General features: G+C 41.6%; 1 protein-coding gene across 3 annotated transcripts in view; it reads right to left on the reverse strand.

Annotated features, from left to right (window-relative positions):
* The window catches only part of FARS2 (phenylalanyl-tRNA synthetase 2, mitochondrial), a 204,330-nt gene that overhangs the window by 39,728 nt on the left and 136,609 nt on the right, over positions 1–27,993 (reverse strand). For all 3 annotated transcript variants that reach the window (XM_081918266.1, XM_081918264.1, XM_081918265.1), the window contains one exon: positions 23,105–23,256. In XM_081918266.1, the coding sequence (XP_081774392.1) occupies positions 23,105–23,256 (152 nt within the window). The remainder of the gene's footprint in view (positions 1–23,104; positions 23,257–27,993) is intronic.

Raw genomic sequence — 27,993 nt, forward strand, 5'->3', positions numbered from 1 at the left:
CGCAGTAAAAATGTAAATGGATTATCTCCCCTATTAATATCTCACTAAACAGCCACACTTTAGAAGCAATCATTTATCTGTGGCTCACAACATAAAAGCTAAATGATATTTTCACCATGAATCATTGGGTTGCTCTAAGATGAGTGTAGATGGTGGGCTGGGCCTAACTCAGCAATCTCCTAGGAGGAAATAAAATATTCAGACCATCTTGCAAGTAGGCTTCTAGTTGTCACTCTCTCCACCCCACCCACAACCGCAGAACCAATTTGCAAGCAATACTTAATTTTCTGCCAACGTGACGGTTGGGCTCTAGCACTAAGCGGCATGAATAAGATTTCTTCTGATTGAGTTTTCAAAGGCACAAATACAAACCCGGAAGAACAGCCTTAACACTTCTTCTGTATTGTGTTGATAACCCAGATATTTTTTTAACCATCTAAGCTATATAGCCCCAAAGGAAGATATATGCCACTATTACTGTGTCCTTACTCCTATTGTAGCCATGCAGTAGTCTGCTGCAAAGCACAACACTCCACAGGATAGAGCCCTACAGAACTTCATCTGGGTGTTCTTCAGGGCATGACACATTTCCTGTGGGTGTACAAAAGTTCTGGAAATGGTACACAAAAAAAGGAACCAAAATAATCAAGGGGTTGGTTTGAATTTCTATATGTAAAAAGCTAACATGATTTTAGCTGGTGGGTTTTAAGATGGTTAAAGATGGAGAACAGAAAGAGAAATCTTTGCCTCCCTCTCTCATAATGAAGGGGTCTTAGAGACTGCCGGTGGCTGGAAACAGAATTCGGAACTAGGCAAACACACCATCTGATCCACCAGGGCCTCTCTCAGGGTTCTTCGTATAAAAATAATTTGTTCTCTAGAGGCTGATCTATACTCATGGTTTATAACATTAAGGAAGGGTTAAGGAATACTTTGCGTAATGCAGATGGACACATTATGCCCTACTTTTAACGTTCGTAATGCGCTATTGAAATGTGACACCAGAGGGTGATGCGGAGCAACCAGCAATAGGAAAACTGTGTTTTTATGGAGAAAACAAGGTAAGAAGCACTTTTTAATTTACTGGTATGTCCTGTGACGCTTTAGAACGATATAGCTAATAACATTCTAATAAAGCCACAACAGGTCAGTGCAGATCCAGGACTCAGCTACGTTAGTAAAGAAAAAGTGTTTTATATGAGTTATAAAGCTGTGACACCAGATGGCGCTGTGGACTCCCGTCTTTTGTCAATGTGATTTCCCATAAAAGTTTACAATGCGTTTTCCCGAAACACTTTTTTGATGTGTCTAGATCCAGCCCTAGTCTAGCACTTACTCGGATCTCAATAAACTTTGCCTCACCAAACTGAGGAGACTGTTTAATTATGAATCCAGGATCACAAGGCTATTTAGAGGCATGACACGTCCAGATATATTGTCATAATATTTACAGTTTATTAATGTGAAAAATGCTATACAGTAATTTCCAATGTTTGGGCGGCCCTCATCGAAGAATTTTTGGGCCAATACCCAGCAAGTGCCCATGGTGGAAAATGCATCAAGGTATGCCCAATAAAAGGGACACAGGTGGCGCTGTGGGTTAAACCACAGAGCCTAGGACTTGCTGATCAGAAGGTCGGCAGTTCGAATCCCCACAATGGGGTGAGCTCCCGTTGCTCGGTCCCTGCTCCTGCCAACCTAGCAGTTTGAAAGCATGTCAAAGTGCAAGTAGATAAATAGGTACCGCTCCAGCGGGAAGGTAAACGGCGTTTCCGTGCGCTGCTCTGGTTCGCCAGAAGCGGCTCAGTCATGCTTGCCACATGACCCGGAAGTTGTACACCGGCTCTCTCGGCCAGTAAAGAGAGATGAGCGCCGCAACCCCAGAGTCAGCCACAACTGGACCTAATGGTCAGGGGTCCCTTTACCTTTACCTATGCCCAATAAACTGCTATCTTACACCACTATTACTTAGCAACTTTCCAAGGATTATTTCCTATGAAATGTGCAAGGTAAAGTGATATTCGACAGCCCTGAGGGAAGGATGGGACTGGGTGGCTCCAACTTCTAATTGCATGTTGATCTAATCAGGAGAGCAGCAACAACAGGAAGCAAATGGTGGATAAATATCTCCCAGTATAGGCTGCCGGACCCAGCACGACTGTTTAAGATTCACTATCCCTTCCCTGGGCAACTCCAAAGAGTTGCATCTGAAATAGAATCCGCTGCTCCAACCTTGAATTGTAAAACTCACAAAACCAAAATAAAACTGCTATCCTCTTATCTGTGCAAACCAGCATTGTATTAACAACGTGTTATGCCAAGTGATATTTAGCTGACACTTTCTCCGAATGAACGGAATCAGAAAAACTCTGTGTCTCTATCGAGAATATATTAGTCATGCAGTGGTGGATTAATCAGTTTGCAATGAATATAGAGTACATGTCAGTCCTTGAACAATGTGCAAATTATTTGAACACACTGCTACAGACGGGAGAGATTTTTTTATTACATTGTGATATGCATCAGCGAAATGGAAACACTCGTGTTTTAGCTTTGCCGCTTCACGATTTTTAGCTGTTTCCAAACAATTACTCCCTGAGAGAGGGAGAGCGAGCCTCCCTGGAATTGCATGGGTGCCCAATAATCAAAATACAGGAATATTACAAAGGAAAGGAGGTGGATATGCCTCTTTAGAAGCACTTTTGGTTAGTGGCATCTATGCTGCTGTTCTGCAATTCCAATTTCAGGAGTTCCACCACTTGCTGGGCTGGTGTTGTTCAATTAGTTTAGTCACAGCTATGGAGTCCCTCTGGGAAAACCACAGTATCTGGAAAGTGGCAATAGTGGACAATTATGTTTCCTGTTGTGTCCTCTGATAGTTACTGCCACTTCACTGCAAATGCTGAAAAGGAAGACTTCTTGCCCACTAAGAGCCATGACTGTGCCTGCACATCATTTGTTTTTGGGAAGGTGATGGCATCAGGTGTCACAGGTGCCTGTTGGGTGAGGCTGTTAGCACAGATAAACCCATGCACATAAATCCATGCTATTTTAAATCTCCCACTGTTTGAAAATACTGTCCATCAGTTTATTTATTTCTTTTTACCTTTGGAAATTGTGCACTCAGTCTCTCTAGTGCATGATCAAACACACACACACACACACACACACCTCTCTTACAATCTTTTTTCAAAAGCAACAATAATGAAAAGAGCTATTTTCCCATGCCACACACACACACACACACACACACAAAGTTGCTAGTGAAAAGTCAAATCATGACCACAATAAAGGATGAATTGAGTGTTTAAGTAAATGGTGACAGTGGGAGAGAAGTGAAAGGGATGCAGGAAATAATCTTAGATAAGCAGAGCAACAGCACCAATCCTTCACCCTGCATCTGCAGAGAGAGGGCTGAGATTTGAAAAATATGAGCCAACAGTGAAGTGGATGGATTTAAGGGAGAATGATTGCACTGTGGGTTCATCATACGAGTTTAGCTTCGAGTTGTGGCTGGTTTTAAAAGCTGCTTACCTAAGATGCAGCAAAATTAAAAAAAATGTGTGTATATGCAAAGGCTTGTGCATATGTAGAATACAGGATTCTGTGTGCATATGTATTTTACACAACAGTCAGTTCCACATACTAGAATTTCTATAAAGAGGAATATGATACATTTTTCTATTTCCCTGTACAGTGTCACACCAATATCACTGTAGAATAAATATGGTGGGGTTTTTTTGGGGGGGAGGGGATGCCAGAGAAGGCGTAATGTATTTCAGCAAAAATAATTGATCCTTTTGCTTGAGGGCTTGAAAGAGGATTTTTTGAAGAGATAACAAAAACAAAAAAGTGTGTGTGTGTGTGTGTGTGTGTGTGTGTGTGTGTTGTAAGGCTACATAACCCAAAGTAGCTTAATTAGATAGTGATGTGCAAAGCAAACTATGGCAAAGGTAAGAATATCTTCTCTGTTGCATTTGTGCCAGTTCTTTTGGGCAATTTAAGATTGATTTGGCCCCTGGAAAATGCAGCACCGAGAATGGCTCCATGGATGCAAACACAGGGTAACAATTGCTTCTGACCTGGTGGCTTGTGTGCTTAAAAGTTGTCAGATCCTGGGAGCGACCTGAAATTTCTGCAAGCTCAGCTGCACATTTCTTAGCCCCCAGAACTGCCAACTGCAATCTAGCCCAGAGTTTAGGCACACTTCTCATTTTCTACTGGGCCTCAAATTATGGCCGCCACGAGGAAATTCAATGTACAGTGGTACCTCGGGTTACATACGCTTCAGGTTACAGACTCCACTAACCCAGAAATAATACCTCGGGTTAATAACTTTGCTTCAGGATGAGAACAGAAATTGCATGGCGGCGGCAGCGGGAGGCCCCATTAGCTAAAGTGGTGCCTCAGTTTCAGGTTAAGAACGGACCTCCAAAACGAATTAAGTACTTAACCCGAGGTACCACTGTAGTAATATATTAGCACAGTCCATGCCTCTGCCATATATTTTTGTTAGCAGCTAAGAGGCGGCTGTTCGAAGTGACTTCTCTGTGGATAGTGCCATTATATAGTTTCGTCATTAGGTGTCACTAGACTTATTTGCCTCTTAGCGGGGTCTAGAGTTGCCAATTGTGGTTATGTTCCTGTTGGGGAGGGACAACAAAGTTCTTGCTTAGCCTCCTGACTTGTGTCTTTTGTGTGGCGTTTGGAATGTGTAGACGGGTCCAATGGGGTAGCTCTCGGAAATTAACGATTTTCACACATAGAAGTGATGAGCCTGTGGCCTTCCATATGTTGTAGTCCAGCTACTTCTGGAAGGCTACAGGTTTGCCATCCCTAACACATAGTCAATTTGTTGCTGCTTTTTTATTCTTCATTAAACCTCATTGTGTGTATTCAAAACAGGGAAAGAGGAATATCACCTTCCTGAGATGTTTTCAGTCACTAATACACATAAAATGAACTGGGCACTTAGCACCGTCAGTATTTAAAAAAAAAATCTCTTGTTTGACATCAACTCCGCCCACCGGAAAGCAGTGGAGTATTCAAAAGCTAGAGAGAAGGTTCAGCTTTCCACCCTCACATGTCAAGTCCCATCAGATTATCTGAAAAGGTTTTTTTTTTTTAAAGGAAATTTTAAAAGAAATTAGGCAGGCCTATTCACCAGGGAATGTTTTGTGAAGATAAAACCCTTGAATTATAAGACAAGCAAGGCTTCCTCCCATAAAAGAGCTTTGCTTTACAGGGACCTTGAAAAAGCTCAAGCTGAAACACAGCAGTAAAGGCAAATTGCATTCTGATATACTTTATGACGTGCTTAAAGTGAATGCAAACCTCCACACCATATAATAAACAAGGTGTTTTTTTTGTTATAAAAGCCAACTCATCCACTCACGTTGGACAGAAGGACATGATTTTTTCTGTATCCATCTGAACATTCAGGAAGGTGCTAATGGCCACGTCAAACAATATGACTACCATACTGATGCTTTATATATGTGTGTGTGTATACCTTGGTTTTATTGTATTTTATGTTGTAAGCCGCCTTGAGAAATTTTATGAAAATGCGTATCATAACCATTCAAATAAATACATAAATACCATGTAAAGGTTGCTTGAAACATTACACGGTTGCTCCGTGATGCAAGCTGTTTTATGAGGTCTAGCTTCTACCATGAACCTGCTGCAATAAATACAGTGGTACCTCGGGTTAAGAACTTAATTCGTTCCAGAGGTCCGTTCTTAACCTGAGGGACGCTTTCGCTAATGGGGCCTCCTGCTGCCGCTGCGCCGCTGGCGTGAGATGTGATATTTCCGTTCTTATTCTGGGGCAAAGTTCTTAACCTGGAGCAACCAATTTCTGGTTAGCAGAGTTTGTAACCCGAAGCATCTGTAACTCAAAGTGTCTGTAGCCCAAGGTACAACTGTATTCCAATGTGGCAAGGAACCGGTGGGATTCAGCAAAACTGTGCCAACGAACAATCTTGTCTCAGTAACAATAACTATAATCAGGGCTTTTTTTCCAGCTGAAACTCAGTTCTGGCACCACTCAGGTGAACACCATTGCCACATTTGACTTAGTGGATCGCAAGTTGTAGAGGGTTGCAACAGGAGAAAAAGCATGGGGGCAATTGGCCACAACTAACCACACACTTGATTTGGCAATATTTCTCTATTTTTTCTACTCAGAGACAGGAACAGACACCATTCCTAATATCGCAGCTGTCTTTTTTGCCGTTCCACTTCCCTGCTCATTCTTCCCTTCCCCCAAATTTGCTTCTAACTAGATCAAGCAGACGTTTGGAATGATTATCAGGACACAATAAAAGGCTGAAAATTAGTCACTTGGCTTAAAAGAGAAAGAAAACGCACCTCATATCTGAAGGGGCACCGTGTCCTCACAACATTTAAGGATTACAGGATGACAGAGCAGATTTGATTTACACTCTCTGTGCCGTTTGCATTAAAACTAACCTGTCTTTAAGGATGATTGTTTTTGGCACAGAAAAAAGGTGAAACTGTTAGTTTCAAAAAAGCATAAAAAGAACTTGGGAGAGTGGGGGGATATTCAAGCTCACAACTGTATCCATTTTCATAATATATATCAAGCTGTAATTGCAAGATTGTAAGCGATGATTTGCTGCACCCCTGGCTCCCCAACAAAGACTTATTGCAAACAAACTTTTTTTCCGAGGGGGGGTCTGCTTTTCTTTTCACCTCTGGGGGTGATGTCAAACTGCTAAATTAGCAGCACCTTGGGGCACAAGCCTAGGCAGTATGCATAGAGGTCCTGGGCTGCCCAGATGTCAAGATCTCTCTCTTGGCCTTGCTGATCCGGTCCAAAGGAAATCAGAGCAATACTTTTGGCACCAGCCTGTCTGCAGGAGTTGCCAGCAGGAGGCATACAAGATGCCATCCAACAAACTAAACAAATGACAATTTGGGGCTTCTCCATCCAAACTACAACCTCCCCTTCTCACCTCTCAAATTAGGCTTGAGAAAAAGCCTCCTACTGAAGCCAGTAAGAGTTTTTGTCTCCTGCAAGCCCTATCGCTGCACAGAATGGGAGCTGATCTACATTGGTGCATTATGTATACAGTGGTACCTCGGGTTACATACGCTTCAGGTAACATACGCTTCAGGTTACAGACTTCACTAACCCAGAAATAATACCTCAGGTTAAGAACTTTGCTTCAGGGTGAGAACAGAAATCGCGTGGCAGCAGCGGGAGGCCCCATTAGCTAAAGTGGTGCTTCAGGTTAAGAACAGTTTCAGGTTAAGAACAGACCTCCGGAAAGAATTAAGTACGTAACCAGAGGTACTGCACTTTCTGTGCTTATGTGTGCAGTATGTGAATATGCATGCTTAAATGTGAGTATATGGTATAAGGGTTTGCGTTGTGAGTGCGACAGAGAGTTTGGGGTGACCGTGTCCAGCTCTGGGCCTGCTCCCTTTGGACACAAACACTTTTGTTGCGGCCCTCAGAAATGTGGCCCTTGGGATGAAAAGGTTTGCCCATCCCGGCCATAAATGACTGGTGGCAGACTCTGAAGTGAGATGGGCTGCTTCACGCTCCTTAACAACAGCCCCAACCCTTTCAGGCTGAGCACCTGCTGTGCTATCTGTGAAGACGAAAGAGAATGCCTATACATGAAATCATACACCATAATAAATGCCCTTTTCATACAGGCACTACCTGTTAAGCACTAAAGCGCCAAGCCAGGTGCAGAGGATGGCTCCCTTGCTATGCTCGGGGACACTTGTTTTCTCATTGCATATGCTCACTGAGAATCTTAATGCGCTCAGAGAGGTGAAGAACATAACTTCATTTCTTTTCACGGAGCAAAAGGTTCGCTGAGCCACACGCTCAAATGGTCCAAGATCTTCTGTGGCATTTTCCAAAGCACTGCTCAGGAAATATGCCTGGTGTGATTTATTCAGTGCTTTTAGCAGGCAATGGTCTGGTTAAAAGTAATCAAACGGACATGAAGGACCAAGCTCCCACAACTGTGGCCATTTCTCTTGCCCTTCTTCCTTTCCCCACACTCTAATGTCCCATGGTAAGCTTTGCAAACCTTGTGCTCTCAGGATGTTTTGGGCTACAACTTCCATCAGCCACAGCCAGCTCAGTTGTACTGGCTGGAATTGAATTGGAATTGCCCAAAACTTCTGGAGAGCACTGGATTGGTGGGGGAACACCCTATGGCAGCCTTTCTCAGCCTTGGGTCCCCAGATTTTATTGGACTAAACTCCCATCATCCTTGACCACTGGTCCTGCTAGCTAGGGATGATGGGAGTTGTAGTCCAGAAGCATCTGGGAACCCAAGGTTGAGAAAGGCTGCTGTATGGTATAAGTCTCTTAAGGGATGTATGAATCTGCCAATTTCAGTTTCACTCAGCTTCTCATTTTACCAGCCTTAAGTTTAATTTTCCACATTTCCAGAGCAGCCTGCATATATGACATAAATCCTCAGGAAAATTCATCAGCATTATCATGCAAATTTCTCTTAATATACACATTTTTGCATGCAGTTTTGACTAATATACACTGTTTTGCAAGCAATTTCCTCTAAAATATTGTATTATTATATGTTGTTTTCACTAATGTATGCATTTTCAAGCATGCTTTCGACAAATATACACATTTTTGTACACATTTTCTGGCTGGACAACTGCAAAATTCAGAGAAATGCTAATTTCAGATAGCTGTGTTTCAGCTTGTGTATTGGTTTGAAGAGTATGCACTAGATAGTTTCTCATTACAATGCGAACAAAAATGAATTTATCCCCCATCCCTATCCCTATTGCAGCAGATAATTACATGGGTATGAGAGTTTAGAAGCACTGTGTGCAGAATACAAAAGCAGGGGAAATACTTTGTAAATAGACATTAAACAGTACTCTCTGAAAGGATCCAAAGTCAGCTATTGTTAAAAGAGGAGTTCTGAAACTCACAGTGGTAACTGTGTGAGGGAACAAAGGTACGTCTGGCCCCATTATAAATTTTAGACCTCAGTAATTCTTCTCCCTCTCTGCTTCCATTCCTTCCTCCAACATGCAGTGCACAGAGCTTTTCTATTACAGTACATCTTCTGACTCTCTGAAGAGGCTGCTCAGACGCTTCATCAACAATAAGTTCATTTTACAGGCACCCACTTGAAGACGCACAGTTCTTCCTGAACATATAAAGGGAGACATCCCAAATGGTGTCTGGGGAGACAGAAGTGGGCGAATAATGCTGGTGTCAGTCACTCATCTGTTATGTGATTAAAGGATGCTCTTTTCAAGAATTATAGGCTAGATACCAGCAACAGAGCATTCACCGGAACCATGCTCCAGGCTGCATTTGCAACATATTAGAAAGAACCAAACTCTTATGGAGAACTGATGCACCACTGATGCCTTCTTCAGTGGAAGCCTAATGAGTTGAGTTGCTGATGTGGTTATGGACCTCTGAATGCCTAGAGAATGGTTTCTTCCTGGCACAACATCCAGAGAAATATCTTTGAGAATTGCTGTTGAATTCTTAGTGCATGCCCAGATGGCGTCTGCTTGCACTCTCAAGTCTGGTATTGTGGCACCCAACTAGAAGTGTGGAAGATTCTGAAAGGTAAAGCTTTACAGGACATTGCCATGCTCACTGTAGGAAGATACCTTACATCCACCTCTGCAACATGCATGGAATTATGATGTGACATTAATGAATCAATTGTGTGGGTGTTGTTGTTTTTAAATAATAATAATAATAATAATATATAAAAATAACAATTTATTATTTATACCCTGCCCATCTGGCTGGGTTTCCCCAGCCACTCTGGGCGGCTTCCAACAAATATTAAAATACGATAGTCTGTTAAATAGTAAAAGCTTTACATTATCTAAAACACCAATATTCTAGATGCAGGTTACATGGACTAACCGTCTAGAAATGTGCTGCAGAAAGGCATTCCCCAGTTCCTGTTTATATGATCAAGAGTCTAAGGTACTGGAAGAACATTCTGTTGCTTAATAGGATTCTTTTCTTGGTGAGTCCTCAGGGGTTTCTCAGGGGTAGTTACAATCTATCAGCTAAATATGAATTTTTGTATATGCCGCAATAGTAAAACAGAATATTAACCCAATTGATCATTACAATAACTATAACAGTCAATCACCTCAATGTGTGCTTAGCCAAGTGGTTTCGTTGTTACCTTTGCCTGTTGTTTTAAAGATGGCGATTTAACATTCCAGATTAAAATTTTCCAACTAGGGGGCATCCATTACTCATGAACAGGGGCTGACCTCAAAAGTACATCCAACTGCAAATGTAACATCAGGCCAGTTATTATATGTTTATGGTGGTGATTTAGGGCTAGATTTATAGGAATAACTGGGTGGCCTTTGCTCAGATTTAAGCTCCAAGTCACAACCAGCTTTACCACCCTCAAACTTTCTGAAGCTCATTCATTTCTACTGCCTGCCCCCAGTAATCTCAGCTTACATTTTATGAGGGCAAAAGTACACACTCTTGCAGCAAATACAGATCCCCAAAGCCCCCATTGCTCAGGCAATGGCAGTTTGGGGGCAGTGGGGCACTCTCAGAGAAAAAATGACAGAAGGGAAGAAGTTGCTTAAGCATTCCTCTACGGACGCGGCTGGTGCTGTGGGTTAAACCACAGAGCCTAGGACTTGGCGATCAGAAGGTCGGTGGTTCGAATCCCCGCGATGGGGTGAGCTCCCGTTGCTCGGTCCCTGATCCTGCCAACTTAGCAGTTCGAAAGCATGTCAAAGTGCAAGTAGATAAATAGGTACCACTCCAGCGGGAAGGTAAATGGCGTTTCTGTGCGCTGCTTTGGTTCGCCAGAAGCGGCTTAGTCATGCTGGCCACATGACCCAGAAGCTGTACGCCAGCTCCCTCGGCCAATAAAGCAAGATGACCACCGTAACCCCAGAGTCGGTCACGACTGGACCTAATGGTCAGGGGTCCCTTTACCTTTACCCACCAGTTATCTTCTGCAAACTCCGCCCCTCCACCACTATCCTTGGTTTATTTCTGGTCTCTGAGCTTTAGCTGGGGAAACAACAGTTGTGGGAAGAGGATGTGGGAAAGAACTGTCAGGCAGAGGAAATGTTAAATATTCCCTCCTGGGCGTTGGTTTCCCTTTGCAAATGCTCGCCACCCCTATATGAACATTAACTTTACAAGGCAAGCACAAGTTTGGGGATCTCATGATCCCCTCCTTAAAGCTCATTTTGGCCGGTTGCATGCTAGTATGCTGGGTCCTGACGTGTACTACTAATGCAGGCAACGGTCTCCTTAGTCCAGAAAGACCAGCTGGGGAAAAAGACACATACATTGTACATCAGGGATAGCTTTTTGATGAAAGGATATAGCTCTCCCTTGTGCTGCGTGAATGCCAGCGACAACATTCACGTTCATCTGATCTTTCTTCCCCTAAAGGTAATTGCGGGGCATGCATCCTTGGATGCAGGGATCACCATGGGAATTAGGGTATTTAACAAATCATACACTAAACAGCTGACTCCTGCGGATGCTTGAATAAAACGAGCAGAGCACAGCTGCCACCCGTCATACGCCTCTTCGAACATTATCCTTCATTACAAGCACATTTGGACCTTCTCCTATCAAGCGCCAAGCACAGAGCATCGCTTTTACCTGGAAGGAGATTGCTTGAGCTCCCACTCATTTGTGATTATGGGTGCTATGCGACATGAGAACATTAAGAAAAGCCCTGCTGGATGAGGCCAAAGACACTTTCAACTGAACATCTTATTCTCGCAGAGGCCAACCAGATGCCCATAAGCATCTCACAAGGAGAGCGTGAGCACAGCGTCTCACAGAAGTGAGGAAGTGGAGACAGAAGTAGGAAAGGATGACCTCACCCTCATCCCGAGTTTTACAAGACACTGTCTAATCGTCACGAGGCGGAAGAAAAAGTGCAGCAGAAGCCAACCTCCTTGCCCCCCTGACACCATAAAACCTTATGTAAATGATTAAGTGGAAGCAAAAATGCTAGTAGGTCACCTGGCTCAAGAAGTTTCAATTCAGAATAAGACAACAAAACTCCATGTTTGCTGCATTAGTGCCTGTTACAGGTCTTGTCTGTCCCTTCTCCCACTTCTCCAGTCAGTCAGTCAGTCAGTCAGTCAGTCTGTCCGTCAGAACTCTTCTTGTCCTTAGTCCCCTGTGATGTTCTCCCACATTTTTTCTCTCATTAGCCCGTCTTTCCCTCAACTTCCTGAATACCGATGCCTTTCAATACTGTATATACTGATGTCAGTTACCAGTTAATGTGAACAAGCGCTACTATTAATAGAGATGTCTAGGCTGCTTTTCATTCCGACCCCTCAGGAAGCCCTTTAAGAACAACAGAACAAAATGCACCGGGCAAATTCTAAGGCGGAACGGGGGGGGGGGGGGATCCACATTTTTTCAGCATCTTAGGACATCATCTCCTTTGTTTGTGGGTTCATTATGGATGCTTACTAGTTTTTGCATTTTTAAAAATTCATTTTAAACTGAATTTAATGTTGCACTTTTAAATTATTGCAACCTAGTCTGGGACCTTATGGTGAAGGTAACAAATTGAAATAATAATAGTAGCAGCAAGTGTTAATCATTAATAAATTACTACTACTGATGATGATGTAGTAATAATAATAGTAATAATAATAATAATAATAATGGGCTTCCTTTGTCTTAGCTACTCAGTTTCCTGGATCTCTTTTCACAGCTTTCCACCCCTGACCCACCCTCTCTTTTTTTTTTTTTTTATAAAAATTTTTATTAAGATTTTTTACAGATACATATTTAACAAACAGAATAGGTTTCATAACATCCTTTCATTCTATTGCGGACTCCCTCACGTCTCCCGCTTCCACTTTCATCATTAAGAACGAATTTTTCCAAGCAAATTATCATCTTGTTTATGCTCTTAAGTGCAATATTTAGGTTAAACTCAAATAAAAAATTATAATTTAATGGTAGACAGTTATTTCTGCTCTGGCTTCCTTGTTAGGATTCAACCAAATTACAGTACTTTTGTAAATAAATCTTAAATTTCTTCCAGTCTTCTTCAACCCTCTCCTCTCCCAGGTCGCGGATTCTGCCAGTCATCTCAGCCAGTTGCATATAGTCCATCAGCTGCATCTGCCATTCTTCCAGTGTGGGTAGATCTTGGGTTTTCCAGCTCTTAGCAATAAGTATCCTTGCCGCCGTTGTAGCGTACATAAAAAATGTTCTGTCCTTCTTTAACACGTTCTGGCCGACCATGCCCAGAAGGAAGGCCTCTGGTTTCTTGGTGAAGGTATACTTAAATACCTTTTTTAACTCATTGTATATCATTTCCCAAAAGGCCTTCACTTTAGGGCAGGTCCACCAGAGGTGAAAGAATGTTCCTTCATTTTCCTTACATTTCCAACATTTGTTATCAGACGAATGGTATATTTTAGCCAATTTCACTGGGGTCATGTACCATCTATATATCATTTTCATTACATTTTCCTTCAGAGCATTACATGCTGTGAAGTTCAGCCCGGTGGTCCATAACCTTTCCCAGTCCTCAAACATAATGTTGTGCCCAATATCCTGGGCCCACTTTATCATAGCCGATTTAACCAATTCGTCTTGTGTGTTCCATTTCAGCAGCAAGTTATACATTTTTGAAAGTACCTTGGTCTTAGGTTCTAGCAGTTCTGTCTCCAGTTTCGATTTCTCCACCTGGAATCCTAACTTTTTATCAATCTTAAACACTTCCTTAATCTGAGCATAGTGTAACCAGTCTCGCACTTTATCTTTCATTTTCTCTAAACTCTGCAGTTTCCAATTGTCTCCATCCCTTTCTAGTATTTCCCAATATTTTGGCCAATTGGCCTCCATATTGGGTCTTTTTCGGGCCTTAGCCTCCAAAGGTGACAGCCACCTCGGTGTTTTGTTTTCTAATAAGTCTTTGTATCTTGTCCAGACATTAAATATTGCTTTTCTGACAATATGGTTCTTAAAGACCTTGTTGATCTTAACCTTGTCGTACCATAAATATGCATGCCATCCAAATGCATTGTTAAAACCTTCCAAATCCAGCACATCCGTGTCCTCCAGAAGTAGCCAGTCTTTTAGCCAGCAGAAAGCTGCGGCTTCATAGTACAACTTTAAGTCTGGCAGGGCAAAGCCCCCTCTTTCTTTTGCGTCCGTTAATATCTTAAACTTAATTCTGGGCTTTTTGCCCTGCCAGACAAATTTGGAGATATCTTTCTGCCACTTCCGGAAGCACTCCGTTTTATCTACAATCTGCAATGTCTGAAACAAAAATAACATTTTTGGCAATACATTCATCTTAATAGCAGCTATTCGACCTAACAATGAAAGTTTCAATTTTGACCAGCTATCCAAGTCTCTCTTAATTTCAGACCAACATTTTTCATAATTATCTTTAAACAGACTCAAATTCTTTGCTGTTATGTTTACCCCTAGGTATTTAACTTTCTTAACCACAGTTAACTCTGTCTCTCTCTGAAACCGTTCCGACTCAATATCTGTCAAGTTTTTCCCCAACACCTTGGTTTTTTGCTTATTTAGTTTAAATCCCGCCACCCGACCAAAATCTTGGATTAGTTGTAGTACTCTTTTCGTACTAGATTCTGGCTCCTATAATGTCAGAACTAAGTCATCTGCAAACGCTTTAAGTTTGTATTGTTTCGCTCCGACCTGTATCCCTTCCACCAACCTGTCCCCTCTAATCGTGTTCAAGAGCACCTCCAGGACCGAGATAAATAATAACGGGGAAATCGGACAGCCTTGTCGTGTTCCTTTTTCAATTTTAAACTCTTCTGTAACCACATTGTTAACTATCAGTTTAGCCTTTTGTTCTGAATATATTGCATCAATCCCATTCTCAAACCCCCGGCCCACTCCCATTTCTTTTAAATTCCCTTTCATAAACTTCCAGGATATGTTATCAAAGGCCTTCTCCGCGTCTATAAAAATTAAAACAGCTTTAGTATTTATGTCTGTTTGTAAAAGCTCCAATATATCTATAATGTTCCTTGTATTGGCAGACATATGTCTATCTGGGAGAAAGCCTGCCTGGTCTTTATGGATTACTTTGTTTAAAACCCTCTTGAATCTACTTGCCAAAACGTCTGCAAATATTTTGTAATCCACATTTAAAAGGGAGATGGGACGGTAGTTCTTAAGCTGTGTCTTTTCAGTTTCCGATTTTGGTATCAATGTGATGAAAGCTTCTTTCCACGATTCTGGCGCCTTCTTCCCCTCTAAAATTTCATTGCTGACCTCCATCAGTGGTTGTATCAAATAGTCTTTCAATGTCTTATAGTACTTGGAGGTCAGCCCATCTGGTCCTGGTGATTTGCCCTGTTTCATGTTTTGGATGGCCTGCTCAATCTCTTGTCGTGTTATTTTGCCATTCAGAATTGATCTATTTTCTTCTGACAACTTTGCCAGTCCATTTGTCTTTAAAAATTGTTTAATCGCTGCTTCATCTTGTGGCCCTTGAGTGTATAATTTTTTGAAATATCTCTGGAAACACTTTCTAATCTCTCCGGGGTTCTGGATACATCTTCCTTCAATCTCTAAGTTTGTCACTGTGTTTAACTTTTGTCTCCTCTTCAACTGCCAAGCTAGCAGTTTTCCACATTTATTAGCCGACTCAAAAGTTTTTTGTTTCATTAGTTTGATTTTCCATTCTATTTCCTGATTTATCAGTTTACAGTATTGTGCTTGGTAAAGTTTGATTTCTCTCAGAATCGGCTGGGACTTCGGATTAAGTCTTAACTTCTTCTCCAACTCCTTGATTTTTTCCAAAATTTTATCTTTCCTTTCGTTTTGTTTCCTTTTCTTTACTGTGTTCTGTTGTATCAGGAACCCCCTCATCACGGCCTTACTTGCGTCCCAGATAGTTCTTTTTTCCACTGTGGTGTTCATATTGATCTCAAAATAATCCTTTAGGGCTTTTTGGGCCTTCTTAGTAATCTCCTGATCTCTAAACAGGCCATCATTCATCTTCCATCTGAAGGAACCGGTTGGAATCAATGTCATGTCCATTCTCAGTGCGTTATGGTCGGAGCATGTCTTTGGGCAGATTTCCACCTTTCTGATCTTAGGTGCCAGACCTCTAGTTATCCATATCTGGTCGATTCTTGTCCAAGTCAGTTGGGCTTCAGAGAAAAATGTTCCTTCCCTTCCCAAGGGGTTTCTCACTCTCCAAATGTCAATCCAGTCCATATTGTCTGTCATTTCAAAGAAGGTCTTTGGTAGTCTCCCATCTTTAGAAATTTTTTGGCTCTGTGACTTATCCATGTTGGTTGATACAACTCCATTCATATCTCCCATCATAATGATGTTGTTGTAGTCCAGATAGTCCAGCATAGTCTCATGCAACTTCTTATAGAATTCCGATTTTCCTTCATTTGGAGCATAAATTCCTAATATCAGTATTTTTTCCCCTTGATGTTGTATTTCTATCGCCAAAATTCTTCCATGCTCATCTTTAAACAGAAATTTAGGTGAAAGGCTCTCTTTTGCATAAATTACCACACCTCTCTTTTTAACTGTATCCGAAGATATAAATTCCTGACCAAGTCTTTTATTTATTAACACTTTTCTGTGGAGCCTGGTCACATGTGTTTCCTGTAAGCAAATAATGTCCAAATGTTCCTTTTTTAAAATGTGAAAGATTTTTCTCCTTTTTCCTGGAATGTTACAGCCATTTATGTTCCAGCTCAAAAGTTGCAGAGACATCCTGAATATATCTGGTTATTCTTGCTGTGGGGGTACCTTATTCTCAGATTTTTGGGGGTCCGAGGGTGCAGGAACCCCCGGAGGTTCAGGCCCTGGGGGTAATCCAAGTCCCTTATGAAGATCTTCTCCGTGTGCCACCAAAAACTTGTCTCTATCCTCCGGCGTTCTAATTTTGGTCTTCCTCCCTCTGAAAGTAAACGATAAACCTTGGGGAAACTCCCACCTGAAGATGATTGAGTTGCTCCTTAGCAATTTTACTAATTCCGAGTAGTCTGCTCGAAGATCCAACAGCTGTTTAGGAATATCCTTATAAATTTCAATTCTTTTGTCCAAAATATCCAGTGACTTTCCGTAGTGCAGGCCTAGAATCTTGTCCCTTTCCTCCTTTGATCTCAATATTATCAAACAGTCTCTGGGCTTCTCCTTCTTTATAAGTCTTCCAAGCCTAAAAGCAGATAGTATTTTAAAGTCTTTTTCTTCTAAGTTCCAAAACTTGGAAAATTCTTTGGTAAGGAACTCAGTTAAGTTACCTTCTTCCACTTCTGGAATTGAGCGTATCCTTAAATTGGCCTCCCTGTTCCGAAGTTCTGTCATGGAAAAGTAGATCTGGTGTTCTCCTACTTGTTTGCTGAGTGGTCTTACTTCTTTTTCAAGCTGTCCCAATCTTTGGCTAGTGTCTTCCGCCAGTTTCCGATTTTCACCTACAGCCTCCTTCAGTTCTCCAATAGATTGAACATTCTGTGCAACTTGTCCAGTTAGTCTATTTAAACTTTCTGTGTTTAAGTCAATTTTAGCTGATTGCTGGTCAGCCTTTCTGTCCAGAGCCTCCAATTTTTCAAAAATTTTCTCCAAAATAGTGCCACTTGCTCCTGAGGCCATATCTTCCAGTTGTAATTCCTCAGTTTCTCCCTCCCCTGATTGTAGCAGGGAAGCCGCTTCTGCCTCAGGAGGCAAAGTAGTAGGCAAAGCAGGCACAGATGATCTACGCTGTGCGACTGTCGGTAAAGTTAACGTTGTTTGTCTGGTTCTTCCCCTTTTTCTTGTTCCACTCATTCCAAAGTTATCTAAAAACCAAGGTCAAACTGAATTGTTCCCATGAGAAAGTAAGAGCCCAGATGGTAACACTCAAACAGGAGGCCGGGAAAGAGAAAGTAAAACAAAGTCACTGCTGTAAATCCAAAAATCCTCTAGGTGGAGCTTAGAATGTCTTTGGGGAGGAAGTCCAATCCAATTAAAATTAGTAAGTCTGAATTGATCTCCAAAGATCTTCACAAAGATAAATTTTAGCAGAGTTAAAACTTAAAGCCAAACATTGTTTCCAAAAGTGCTTAGACCACAAGTGTTTCAAAGTAACAAATTCAAACTCAGTATGTTCCAAAGTTCAGATTCAAAGTATCCAAAGCCTGCAGGCTGACTGCTCAGTTACTCAGGCAGCTCCAGTACCTGGGTTTCTTACTTTTATTTGTAATCCAATAGATCAACAGAAGACAGGTACCCTTGTCTCAATGAAGGTCCAAAAATCAGCCACTTAAAGTCTTTAAATCAGCCAGAAACAACAGTTTAAATAGGTGCCAGATCAGTCAATGCAAAACGTTACTCTTTGTCTCCACTCCTCCTGCTCTTTACTTTCAAGTTCAGTGTCAGCGGAAGACGGACTTCCTGTTTTTCGTCACTCCGCTTTCAGCCAAATTCACAATTTTTAGAGGCTTTAGAAGTATATTGTCCAAATTACTCACGGGTTGTTGCTTTCCAAAGTTAGCAGTTTCAAGAAGAAAGGTCAGCGCTCACCGGCAACAGCGACGCGGCTTCGCTCCGTTGATCGCGCAACGACCCACAGCGCCGCTACCCCCTCCGCGGTCCGGAGCCCCTTACGGGGTCCCTTCGTCGTTTTAGGGGCTGCTTTTGGCGCCCGCCGGGTCTCAGGACCACAGGCTTCTGCTGCCTGTGGTTTTTCTGGATGGGTCCCCGCTTCGCCGTAGCGGGCGACCCGTTTCGACGGAGCTACCCTCTCCCGTTCAGGAGCTGGCAGCCATTGCCGTTCGCGCCGCCTCCGGAAGTCCCTGACCCACCCTCTCTTGATCGTACTACCCTCAGGCCTGTGTAAGGGGTTTTTCCTTTGTCAAGTGGATATTTAAACCCACACATAAAATGCAGCAAGCTCCTGAGTAGAGCTCCATTCCCTGAGAAGCTAGGCTATTAAATAGCATCCCAAGATATTAATCAACATTCCAGGGCATCAATGGAGTTCTATATCATTGTCTACAATGTACACTAGTATACTCTCCTGCCCACTTCAAAACTGGACGAATTGCCTGTTTCATTTGAACTTGAAACAAAGGAATAAATGTACATACCAACTTTTATTTTCTTTAGTTTTCAAGGGAAATAATCCAATTTCTTACACTGCTTGGAAGTAAGTGGCTGGGCCGGACCCATATTTGTACTTGAAACACAGGAATATTTCCTGCGTTGCAAGTTTCATGGCTCCACCGTAAAGTTTAAGGGAGATATTGCACTACAAGCAAACACGAAACATCAGTTGTGTAAAACCAAAGGCTTCCCCTTCGCTCCAAGCTTGGCCAATAAGATATGCTTTTATTTGAGCAAAGACGAGAATGATCTTGTGTATGAAAGGATACAGCTCATTAATAGAAAATCTCTATTCTCTGATGGCTGATGTCAAGCCTTCCCTGCTCTTTTGCTGGTGTTTTGTGTGTGAAGCTATTCCCATGACTTTGCTAGGTCAGCAGTTAAACGTAATACCAAAGAATCCCTTTGAAAATTGCTGTGTGCTTAGAGCGAGGAACAACAAGGTGCTGTAGGTGAAACTGATTAGGTTTTCATTTGTGTAATTCTAGTAGCAATGCTTCTTCATGATCTTGCATATTTTGCAAGGTAAAATTCAAGCAAGACATGTGGTGCTTTTAATTTTAAAAAAAACCCCTCCCAAAACCACCCACCTCCCAAAACCACACTATTCGTAGCCATGATCTTTAAAAAAGAAAATTAAGCAGTGCAATGTGAGAGAAATTTGGGTAGGAGAAACTGCCTCATCTAGGAGTAATAAAATGAGAGGATCTCATATAAAACAGCTCTTAGAAGACATAAAAATAATAAAGCTATGAATGGATGGGATTGCCTTTAGAAGACAATATTAGCCAACATTTCCCACCCCTCCTCTCAAAATACATGAATTCAAGGATGAGACTGAGATCATTATATCCCAAGACTCGTAGCACACCCAAGGATTTTAAAATGCTAACATATCTAACTAAATAACAAGTGCTATTAGCGTTCCTTTCCCCAGTATTAATATTTGCTTTAGACAGTTACAAATGAGCAACTCTGCTTCAAGAAAGTAAACAAGCATATCACTCAAACCCAAAAAGAGATTTCTCTGTTCACTCCCCGTGCCTCTTCTCTTTTTAAAAAAAAAAGACAACAGCGATGCAGCAGAAAAGCAGAAAAATCAATTTTGTTGCTTACTGTCTCCCCTGATGCCTTTTCCAAGGTATTTTTAGTTGTTCTGATTAAAAATTTACTTCCTACGTACCACTGACAGCACAGTTCATTTCTGGATTAGAGTTTTATGTATTTCTTCCTGGCTCCTTCTGTATCTCTCTTTACCTAACCATGCAAAGAGAAGTATTCTTCCTGTCAGGCCCAGGAATGCGAGGCCCAGTTTCCTGTACTGGATAAAGGAAATCTCAAACATAAAGATATTCCGCTTTATGGTGTGTAACAAAAAGAGACCGAAATATGTCTCTAAGAAGGTGGCACACTCTCCTTTGTTAGAAGCCAGATGGTCAACCTATCAGGAATGTTAGTGTATTGGATTTCCTACATCAGCAAGAGTTTGACTACATGACCCCAGAAATCCCTTCCGACTCTGCTTGAAGGGAGGGCTTGAGGTGAAGTTGTGATAGCATGTCACCTTTTATTTCATGTGATAATTTTTATATCTAACTTAGAGCTAAGTATCTTTGAGCTAGTGCAGTCACGTGAATAAATCTGGAAGTTCAAGAGGCAAACAACACATCACATACTGAGATGCATAACAAAGCTCCGATATTTTGTTTGCTTTTTAAAATGAAAAGCAGTTCGCTTGGAGTGGAAACAAGACGAAAGAGCTGCCTGAGACTTTCCCCCATCAGTCATTTTCCCTCTCCACAACCTAAGTTTCCCACACTCATAACACTTCAGTTCCTGTTCCTCCACTCATAAATGCCCCCCTCCCCAAGCTGCTCTTTATTTATTTTTAAATAAAAAATACAGTTGCATTGCAAACTAGTACTGTAGTTCACCTCCAAGCACAGATCAGTCATGTAACCCACAGAATGGCATTACGCAATTCATTCTCTCTCATCCTAAGCCGCCGAGTGGCTGCCAAGACCACATAACACCGGTCCTGAAAGATCATCATTGGCTCCCAGTACGTTTCTGAGCACAATTTAAAGTGTTGGTGCTGACCTTGAAAGACCTAAACGGCCTCGGCCCAAGTATACCTGAAGGAGCATCTCCACCCCCATCATCCAGCCCGGACACGGAGATCCAGGACCTTCTGGCGGTTCCCTCACTGTGAGAAGTAAGGTTACAGGGAACCAGGCAGAGGGACTTTTCAGTAGTGGCACCTGCCCTGTGGAACACCCTCCCAGCAGATGTCAAGGCAATAAACAACTATTTTACTTTTAAAAGACACCTGAAGGCAGCCCTGTTTAGGGAAGTTTTTAAGTCTGACACTGTATAGTTTTTTATATTTGGTTGGAGGCCACCCAGGGTGGCTGGGGAGACCCAGTCAGATGGGTGGGGTATAAATAAATTATTATTATTATTATTATTATTATTATTATTATTATTATTATTATTAGCAACTTCACAAGGTTGGTGTAAGAGGGATAAAGGGAGGCCTGGACATACAGTGGTACCTCGAGTTACAAACACCTCAGGCTACAAACTCCGCTAACCTTGAAGAGTTACCTCGAGTTGAGAACTTTGCCCCAGGATGAGAATGGAAATCGTGTGCTGGCGGCGAAACGGCAGCAAGAGGCCCCATTAGCGAAAGCACGTCTCTAGTTAAGAACAGTTTCAGGTTAAGAACGGACCTCCTGAATGAATTAAGTTCGTAACTAGAGGTACCACTGTATTTAGAAACTGGCAGCTTGAAGCTGAGACCCCTCTGAGGAGGCTGCTTTGCAATGGTGGCGTGTGAGCCAAGCCATTCACTTGCCTGCATTGCCTCACAACCGTGAATGAGGTGGTTTTCTGCATCCTATCATGGACTTGTTTTTTGTGTTTCACTGGAGAAGACTAATTTCAACATACCATGGTACCTCGGGTTAAGAACTTAATTCGTTCTGGAGGTCCGTTCTTAAGGGTCCGTTCGTTTCCATTCGTTTTTTGCATGCCAATGTTTTCTAAAATTTTGTATCACCGGGTGCACCCAACTCTCCATGCTCATACCATCAACAGTTTTAACATGTCTCCATCCAGAAAAGGAAGAGGACAGGGCAATTTTCTTTGTCTTGCTTTAAATGAAAAGTTACATACAGTGGAACCTCGGGTTAAAAACTTAATTCGTTCTGGAGGTCCGTTCTTAACCCGAAACTGTTCTTAACCTGAGGAATCACTTTAGTTAATGGGGTCTCCCTATGCCACCGCCGTGTGATTTCTGTCCTCATCCTGAAGCAAAGTTCTTAACCCGAGGTACTATTTCTGGGTTAGTTGAGTCTGTAACCTGAAGCGTCTGTAACCCCGGGTACCACTGTACACAGAAAAGCCTGCCACATGGAAAATGGTCACTGTGGAAAGCAATTTAAACTAGCCCCATTTGACAGATGGCCTTCAGACCCACAGTTCACATGCACAGGGTCCACTTTCATTATAACGTTTCATAGAAGGTTCTGTTGTGCCAAACTCCAGATATTCCTTCAGGGAAAACTCTAATTTTCTTCCTAGTCTTTGGGCATTTTCTCTTTGCCTCTCTGCCCCGAACCAATTCTCCTGCATCTTATTTTCCTTTCTTCCTGTCCTTGTTACTTGAACATCTTAACTCAAGTCCATTAATACCAATACATTTCCTGCTCAACCAATGCTAATCCCAATGACTTCTCAAGCGAATATAAATTTCCTTTAGCTTGCTCTTCCTTATTTTTCCCCTTTCTGCTTGATCCAGCCATGCAAATACCAACTACTTAAAAAAACACACCACTTCACTAAATTTACACCTAAACTTTGGCCTAGTCTTATCACGTTTGAACACTATATGCTTTTGGCAAACCTGTAAGTTTTTACAGCCACTTTTCATCATAAACATCAAACGGGGGGGGGGGGGATATATGTCCAACTTACTTTGGATGTGTATATTCATCTATGAGGTGAACTTTTTCTACCACATCTCCTCCAATGGTTCGAACTAAATCATAGAAGTCATTTTCGGAGTATTTTTCAGAGGGCAGCCAGAAAGAGATATCGTTGATCACAGGAGGATATTTGCTGAAAGGCTAAAAAGCAACAACAAAAAGGTAATATTGCAGTTATGAAACAGCACTGAAGTGAGTTTTCCAATGGTGTAATAACGTTAATTGATTTCACATTCTATGGTAATTGTATGGAGGACAATTTCTCAAACAGTATATAAGGACATGAGCAGACCAGTACAATTACAGAGTGTTTTCTACAAAAACAGAAAAAGTAGCTCTTTACTCACAGGTACCTTTTCGCCCAGGGACGCAGGTGGCGCTGTGGGTTAAAGCCTCAGCGCCTAGGACTTGCCGATCGAAAGGTCGGCGGTTCGAATCCCTGCGGCGGGGTGCGCGCCCGCTGCTCGGTCCCAGTGCCTGCCAACCTAGCAGTTCGAAAGCACCTCCGGGTGCAAGTAGATAAATAGGGACCGCTTACCAGCGGGAAGGTAAACGGCGTTTCCGTGTGCGGCTCTGGCTCGCCAGAGCAGCGATGTCACGCTGGCCACGTGACCCGGAAGTGTCTCCGGACAGCGCTGGCCCCTGGCCTCTTAAGTGAGATGGGCGCACAACCCCAGAGTCTGCCACAACTCAAGTCAGCTCATGTGTCCTTACGTACTGTTTGAGAGAAACTCCTCCATAAATATTTGCTATGGTCATGGCAGGCAGCCATGGGTGCGAATGTGTGTTTCAATGTCTCTTAAGTTTAATATGCATTTTAAGGTCTTTGTGTGATAGGTGCCGAAATGGAAATCTACGGGCACTCTCTGAAGAGAATGTATATCACCTCACTGAAAATTATGCAGAGTTCACCGGCCGCATTAAAAACAGATGAACATCTAGACATGAAAATTTAATGGGCAGATCAGTCATCCACACAACTTTTCCGAAAAACAGAATATATCAACACACAGAGGCACTCTCTTGTGTGAACTCTTTTGCAAGTGCACATGTGAGCTCTCAGTGTCATTACTGGAATCACACCCTTCGGCCAGGTTACAAAAAAAGACCTTTATGTCTTGATTTTACCAGAGAGGCCATCTACTGCTGAAGAGACTAGCTTGCATTTAGATGGCACAGGGGCTTGTCTCTTTGACAGCAGGAAAGGAAATGCTTCAGTGAAACCAGAAAGCAAAGCTCAGGCTGAGCACATAGCTCTCTCCCATGACACTTTTCTCTTCATGCCAGGTCCCCCCACAAACCACAATTCACTTATATATTTATTTGTTTATTTAAAAATACCTATAACCCTCCCTACATCTATAGACACAAGGACAGGGTGCAAAACATAAAGCAAACAACTATACAACAAGCAACTGTAAAACAATAAAAACAAATAAAGGCAGCTAAGACAACAAAACAACTTTCCTCCAGGTTTAAGAGTAAAAATACAGAAGGGGTTTTGCCAAACGTTTTTTACAGATTTTGCAATAATATAACTAAATGAACATGGTAACTTTCATACAAAGAAAATTGTGAACATGCCCCCTCTCCTCTTGCTAGAAGCTTAGTAAGTATTCAGATTCTCTTTTTTGATCTTCACTTATGTTTGCTTACTATATATTTTTGTAGTTGCTTCAACAGGGGTCTTATATGTTATATCACCAGAGTCTTTGGCAACCAAAGGAGAAAAGACACACATGAGCATAGCTTTGACAAAGAGAAAGCAATTAGGAAGTCAAGGTCCACACTGATGCAGCCAACAAAGTATTCTCCATTTTGGACACATTAACATATGTAACAAATTGGCATCAACTGGCATAGAAAGCATCTGTTTCTTTCCTCCTTTCAATACTGCTACATCATGGGTTATTTTCTCCGCAAGTGTTATTCTCCATGCATTCTTAAACCATAGATCTAACCCTATACCTTGTACATTTCATCACGTTTGGCCTATGGTGCTTGGTTTGGAACACAGAAGTTAAACAGGACTTAACTCTGAAACACAGAATTCTTAGTCACCACGTTCCCCTCATAATTCATTTTACACAGAGAATCTGTTGAGTGCTGAACCTTCCCCACCCCTCCATTTTTTCCACGCAAGACCCTGTCGTTCTGGTTTTTTAAACTGTTTTATTCTCCAGCAAGGTGGGGAAAATCCAGCAGATACATGAAGGCTAAAACTGGCAAACATTTTTTTTCTTTTTTTTTCTTTTTTGATCCCATAGGTTTTGCATGTTTATTTACTTTTTGTTTATATAATACAGAAAAAAACAAAACAACAAAAAAGAAATAAAAAAGACTGAAAACAATCCAAAAACATTGAAAACTAATATTACATAATACTCTCCCCCACCACTCACAGCTTTCCTCTGCCACAATTCGACTTCTTTGAATCTCTATTACCACATTTATCTCTGCATTCTCCAAATGTATCATCCTTTAAATTTCTTTTATCTCTTCTCTTTTCCAATTCATAGATATACTTTACGTTTTTATTCTAGACATATTAGCATATCTTTCTTAGAACAATATTTTAACATATAATCTTCAAAACATTTCCATTCCTTTTTTAATTTTTGATTTGACTGATATCTTATGATTGAGGTTAGCTTTGCCAGTTCTAAATATTCATTTGATTTGCAAATCTACTCCTCTTTTGAGGGCAAGATTTGAGATTTCCATTTAGAAGCAATCACTACCCTGGCAAAACTGGCAAACATTTTCTGTTCCTCCATCACTCTTACACTGCAAATGTTTCAGCCCAAACGAGAAATTACATTAAGACATGGCTGCTGGTGCAACCTGCAGTTTTGCCCTTAAAATGCACTGCCAAATTATCCTCAGGCGCATCAAGCGTATACAGATTTCCTTACTTTGTTGTTTTTTCCCCGCCCACAGCAGCTGATGTGCTGTCCTGATTAATACAATATATTATCTCAATAAGAAAATTGTATTTTACGCCTGGAAAATGCTTTATGACAGAATAGTGAAATCCTAAGTGAATACCTGATAAAGCAATAAACCTGTAAGAAGGGCAAATTTACGGTGCAGTGATTAATACAGATCTGGCTGCACATGACGCAAACACTTTAATGAATATCTGATAAGGAATACTGTGAGAGTTTTAAATTAACAGCCCCACAGCGATCCCAATTGTGAATCACAAATGATTATCCAACTTGTTACATGAATAAACTTGTCAAACAAATTCATCGCCTGGATAGCAATTTCGAAACTCAACTCTCGATAAAGCCATCACACCGGTGCTCTTGATGAAATGCCAGTGTCCATGAAAGATGCTTCTCCCGTTAACACCAACGCCACTGTTGCATGTTAAAGAGTTTCTACAGATAATGTATGGCCACAAAGCTCATGTGAACTGGTTGATTTATATTATCAATGCAATAAAGCACTGGCATGATTGAGGCAGTATTTTTATAGCAAAAATAAAAATAAAAATATTTATTCTACTGTACACAATTGTATGCCCCAAGGTATGTATTTCACATTTACATGTATGAGATTTATGAACCACGTGCGTACATACACAGTTTAAATTTCCTCAATGACTTATTTATAAAATCATTTTTAACCCCACCTCTTGCTCCCTCCCTCATTCCTATGTGGCCCTAAATGTGGCTCACAACACATTAAAAACTTAATACAATTAATTTACTGTAAGCAGCAAAGGAGGCAGTGGAAAGAAGCATCTTGGAAAGTCAGTTTTAAAAACTGTGTTAAATTTGAATTAATTTGCTGTTAATTTGTTTTAAAAAATGGAAAACCAATAAAAATTAATTGGACAAAAACCAACAACCTTAATACAATTAAAGCAAAGCAAAACTTTAAAAGCCAATAAAATATAATTCCAAACAGGAAGTGGTGGGCAAGGGCAGGGTGAGAGAAAGAACCTAAAAAACCAACCAAGAGTGGTCAACTAGACCTGTTGCTTCAAGGATTATTTCAGTGTTGCTATCCAGTCTCTTGGTGTGTTGGGTTTTTCGCAGGAGAGGGCGGAGCGGGTGAGGGAAATTGAGTTGGGGAAGTTGAATTTGTAGCAGCAGTATGGGGGTGTGCGATTAACTGCTTCCCCACCCATGAGAGAAAAAGGAAGATGCTTATGAAGTGGTCTGCTGTTGCTGGAATGAACACTTAGATGGGTATTTAAAAGTCTCAAGTCCTTTATGCGAGAGAGAGAGAGAGAGAGAGAGAGAGAGAGAGAGAGAGAGAGAGAGAGGGAGAGAAGGAAGAGTGGCTGTTTGACCTGAGCTGATGACACTGCTGTAGTGTATGAATAATAAATAAATAAGAAATAACCACAACAAATGCTCTTCAAATACAGTGGTACCTCGGGCTTCAGGTTACATACGCCAGAGCACAATTTCTGTTCTCATCCTGAAGCAAAGTTCTTAACCCGAGGTACTATTTCTGGGTTAGCGGAGTCTGTAACCTGAAGCGTATGAAACCTGAAGCGTATGTAACCTGAGGTACCATTGTACCTTTATAGCCCTGAATAGAGCAAGATCAATTGAGTTTTAAAAAACAAACATAAATGATTTACAACACATGAAAACAGAATTCCTTGCATGATTTAATGCTGGCGTTGGAGTTTTGTGCTTTCAACAGTTTGTGACAGGCAGAAATTCAATGGGATAAGACTCTCCTAGTACAGTGGTACCTCGGGTTAAGTACTTAATTCGTTCTGGAGGTCCGTTCTTAACCTGAAACTGTTCTTAACCTGAAGCACCACTTTAGCTAATGGGGCCTCCCGCTGCTGTTGCACCGCCGGAGCACGATTTCTGTTCTCACCCTGAAGCAAAGTTCTTAACCTGAAGC

The sequence above is a fragment of the Podarcis melisellensis genome, assembly GCF_964234715.1.
Source record: "Podarcis melisellensis genome assembly, chromosome: 7".
Taxonomy (NCBI): domain Eukaryota; kingdom Metazoa; phylum Chordata; class Lepidosauria; order Squamata; family Lacertidae; genus Podarcis; species Podarcis melisellensis.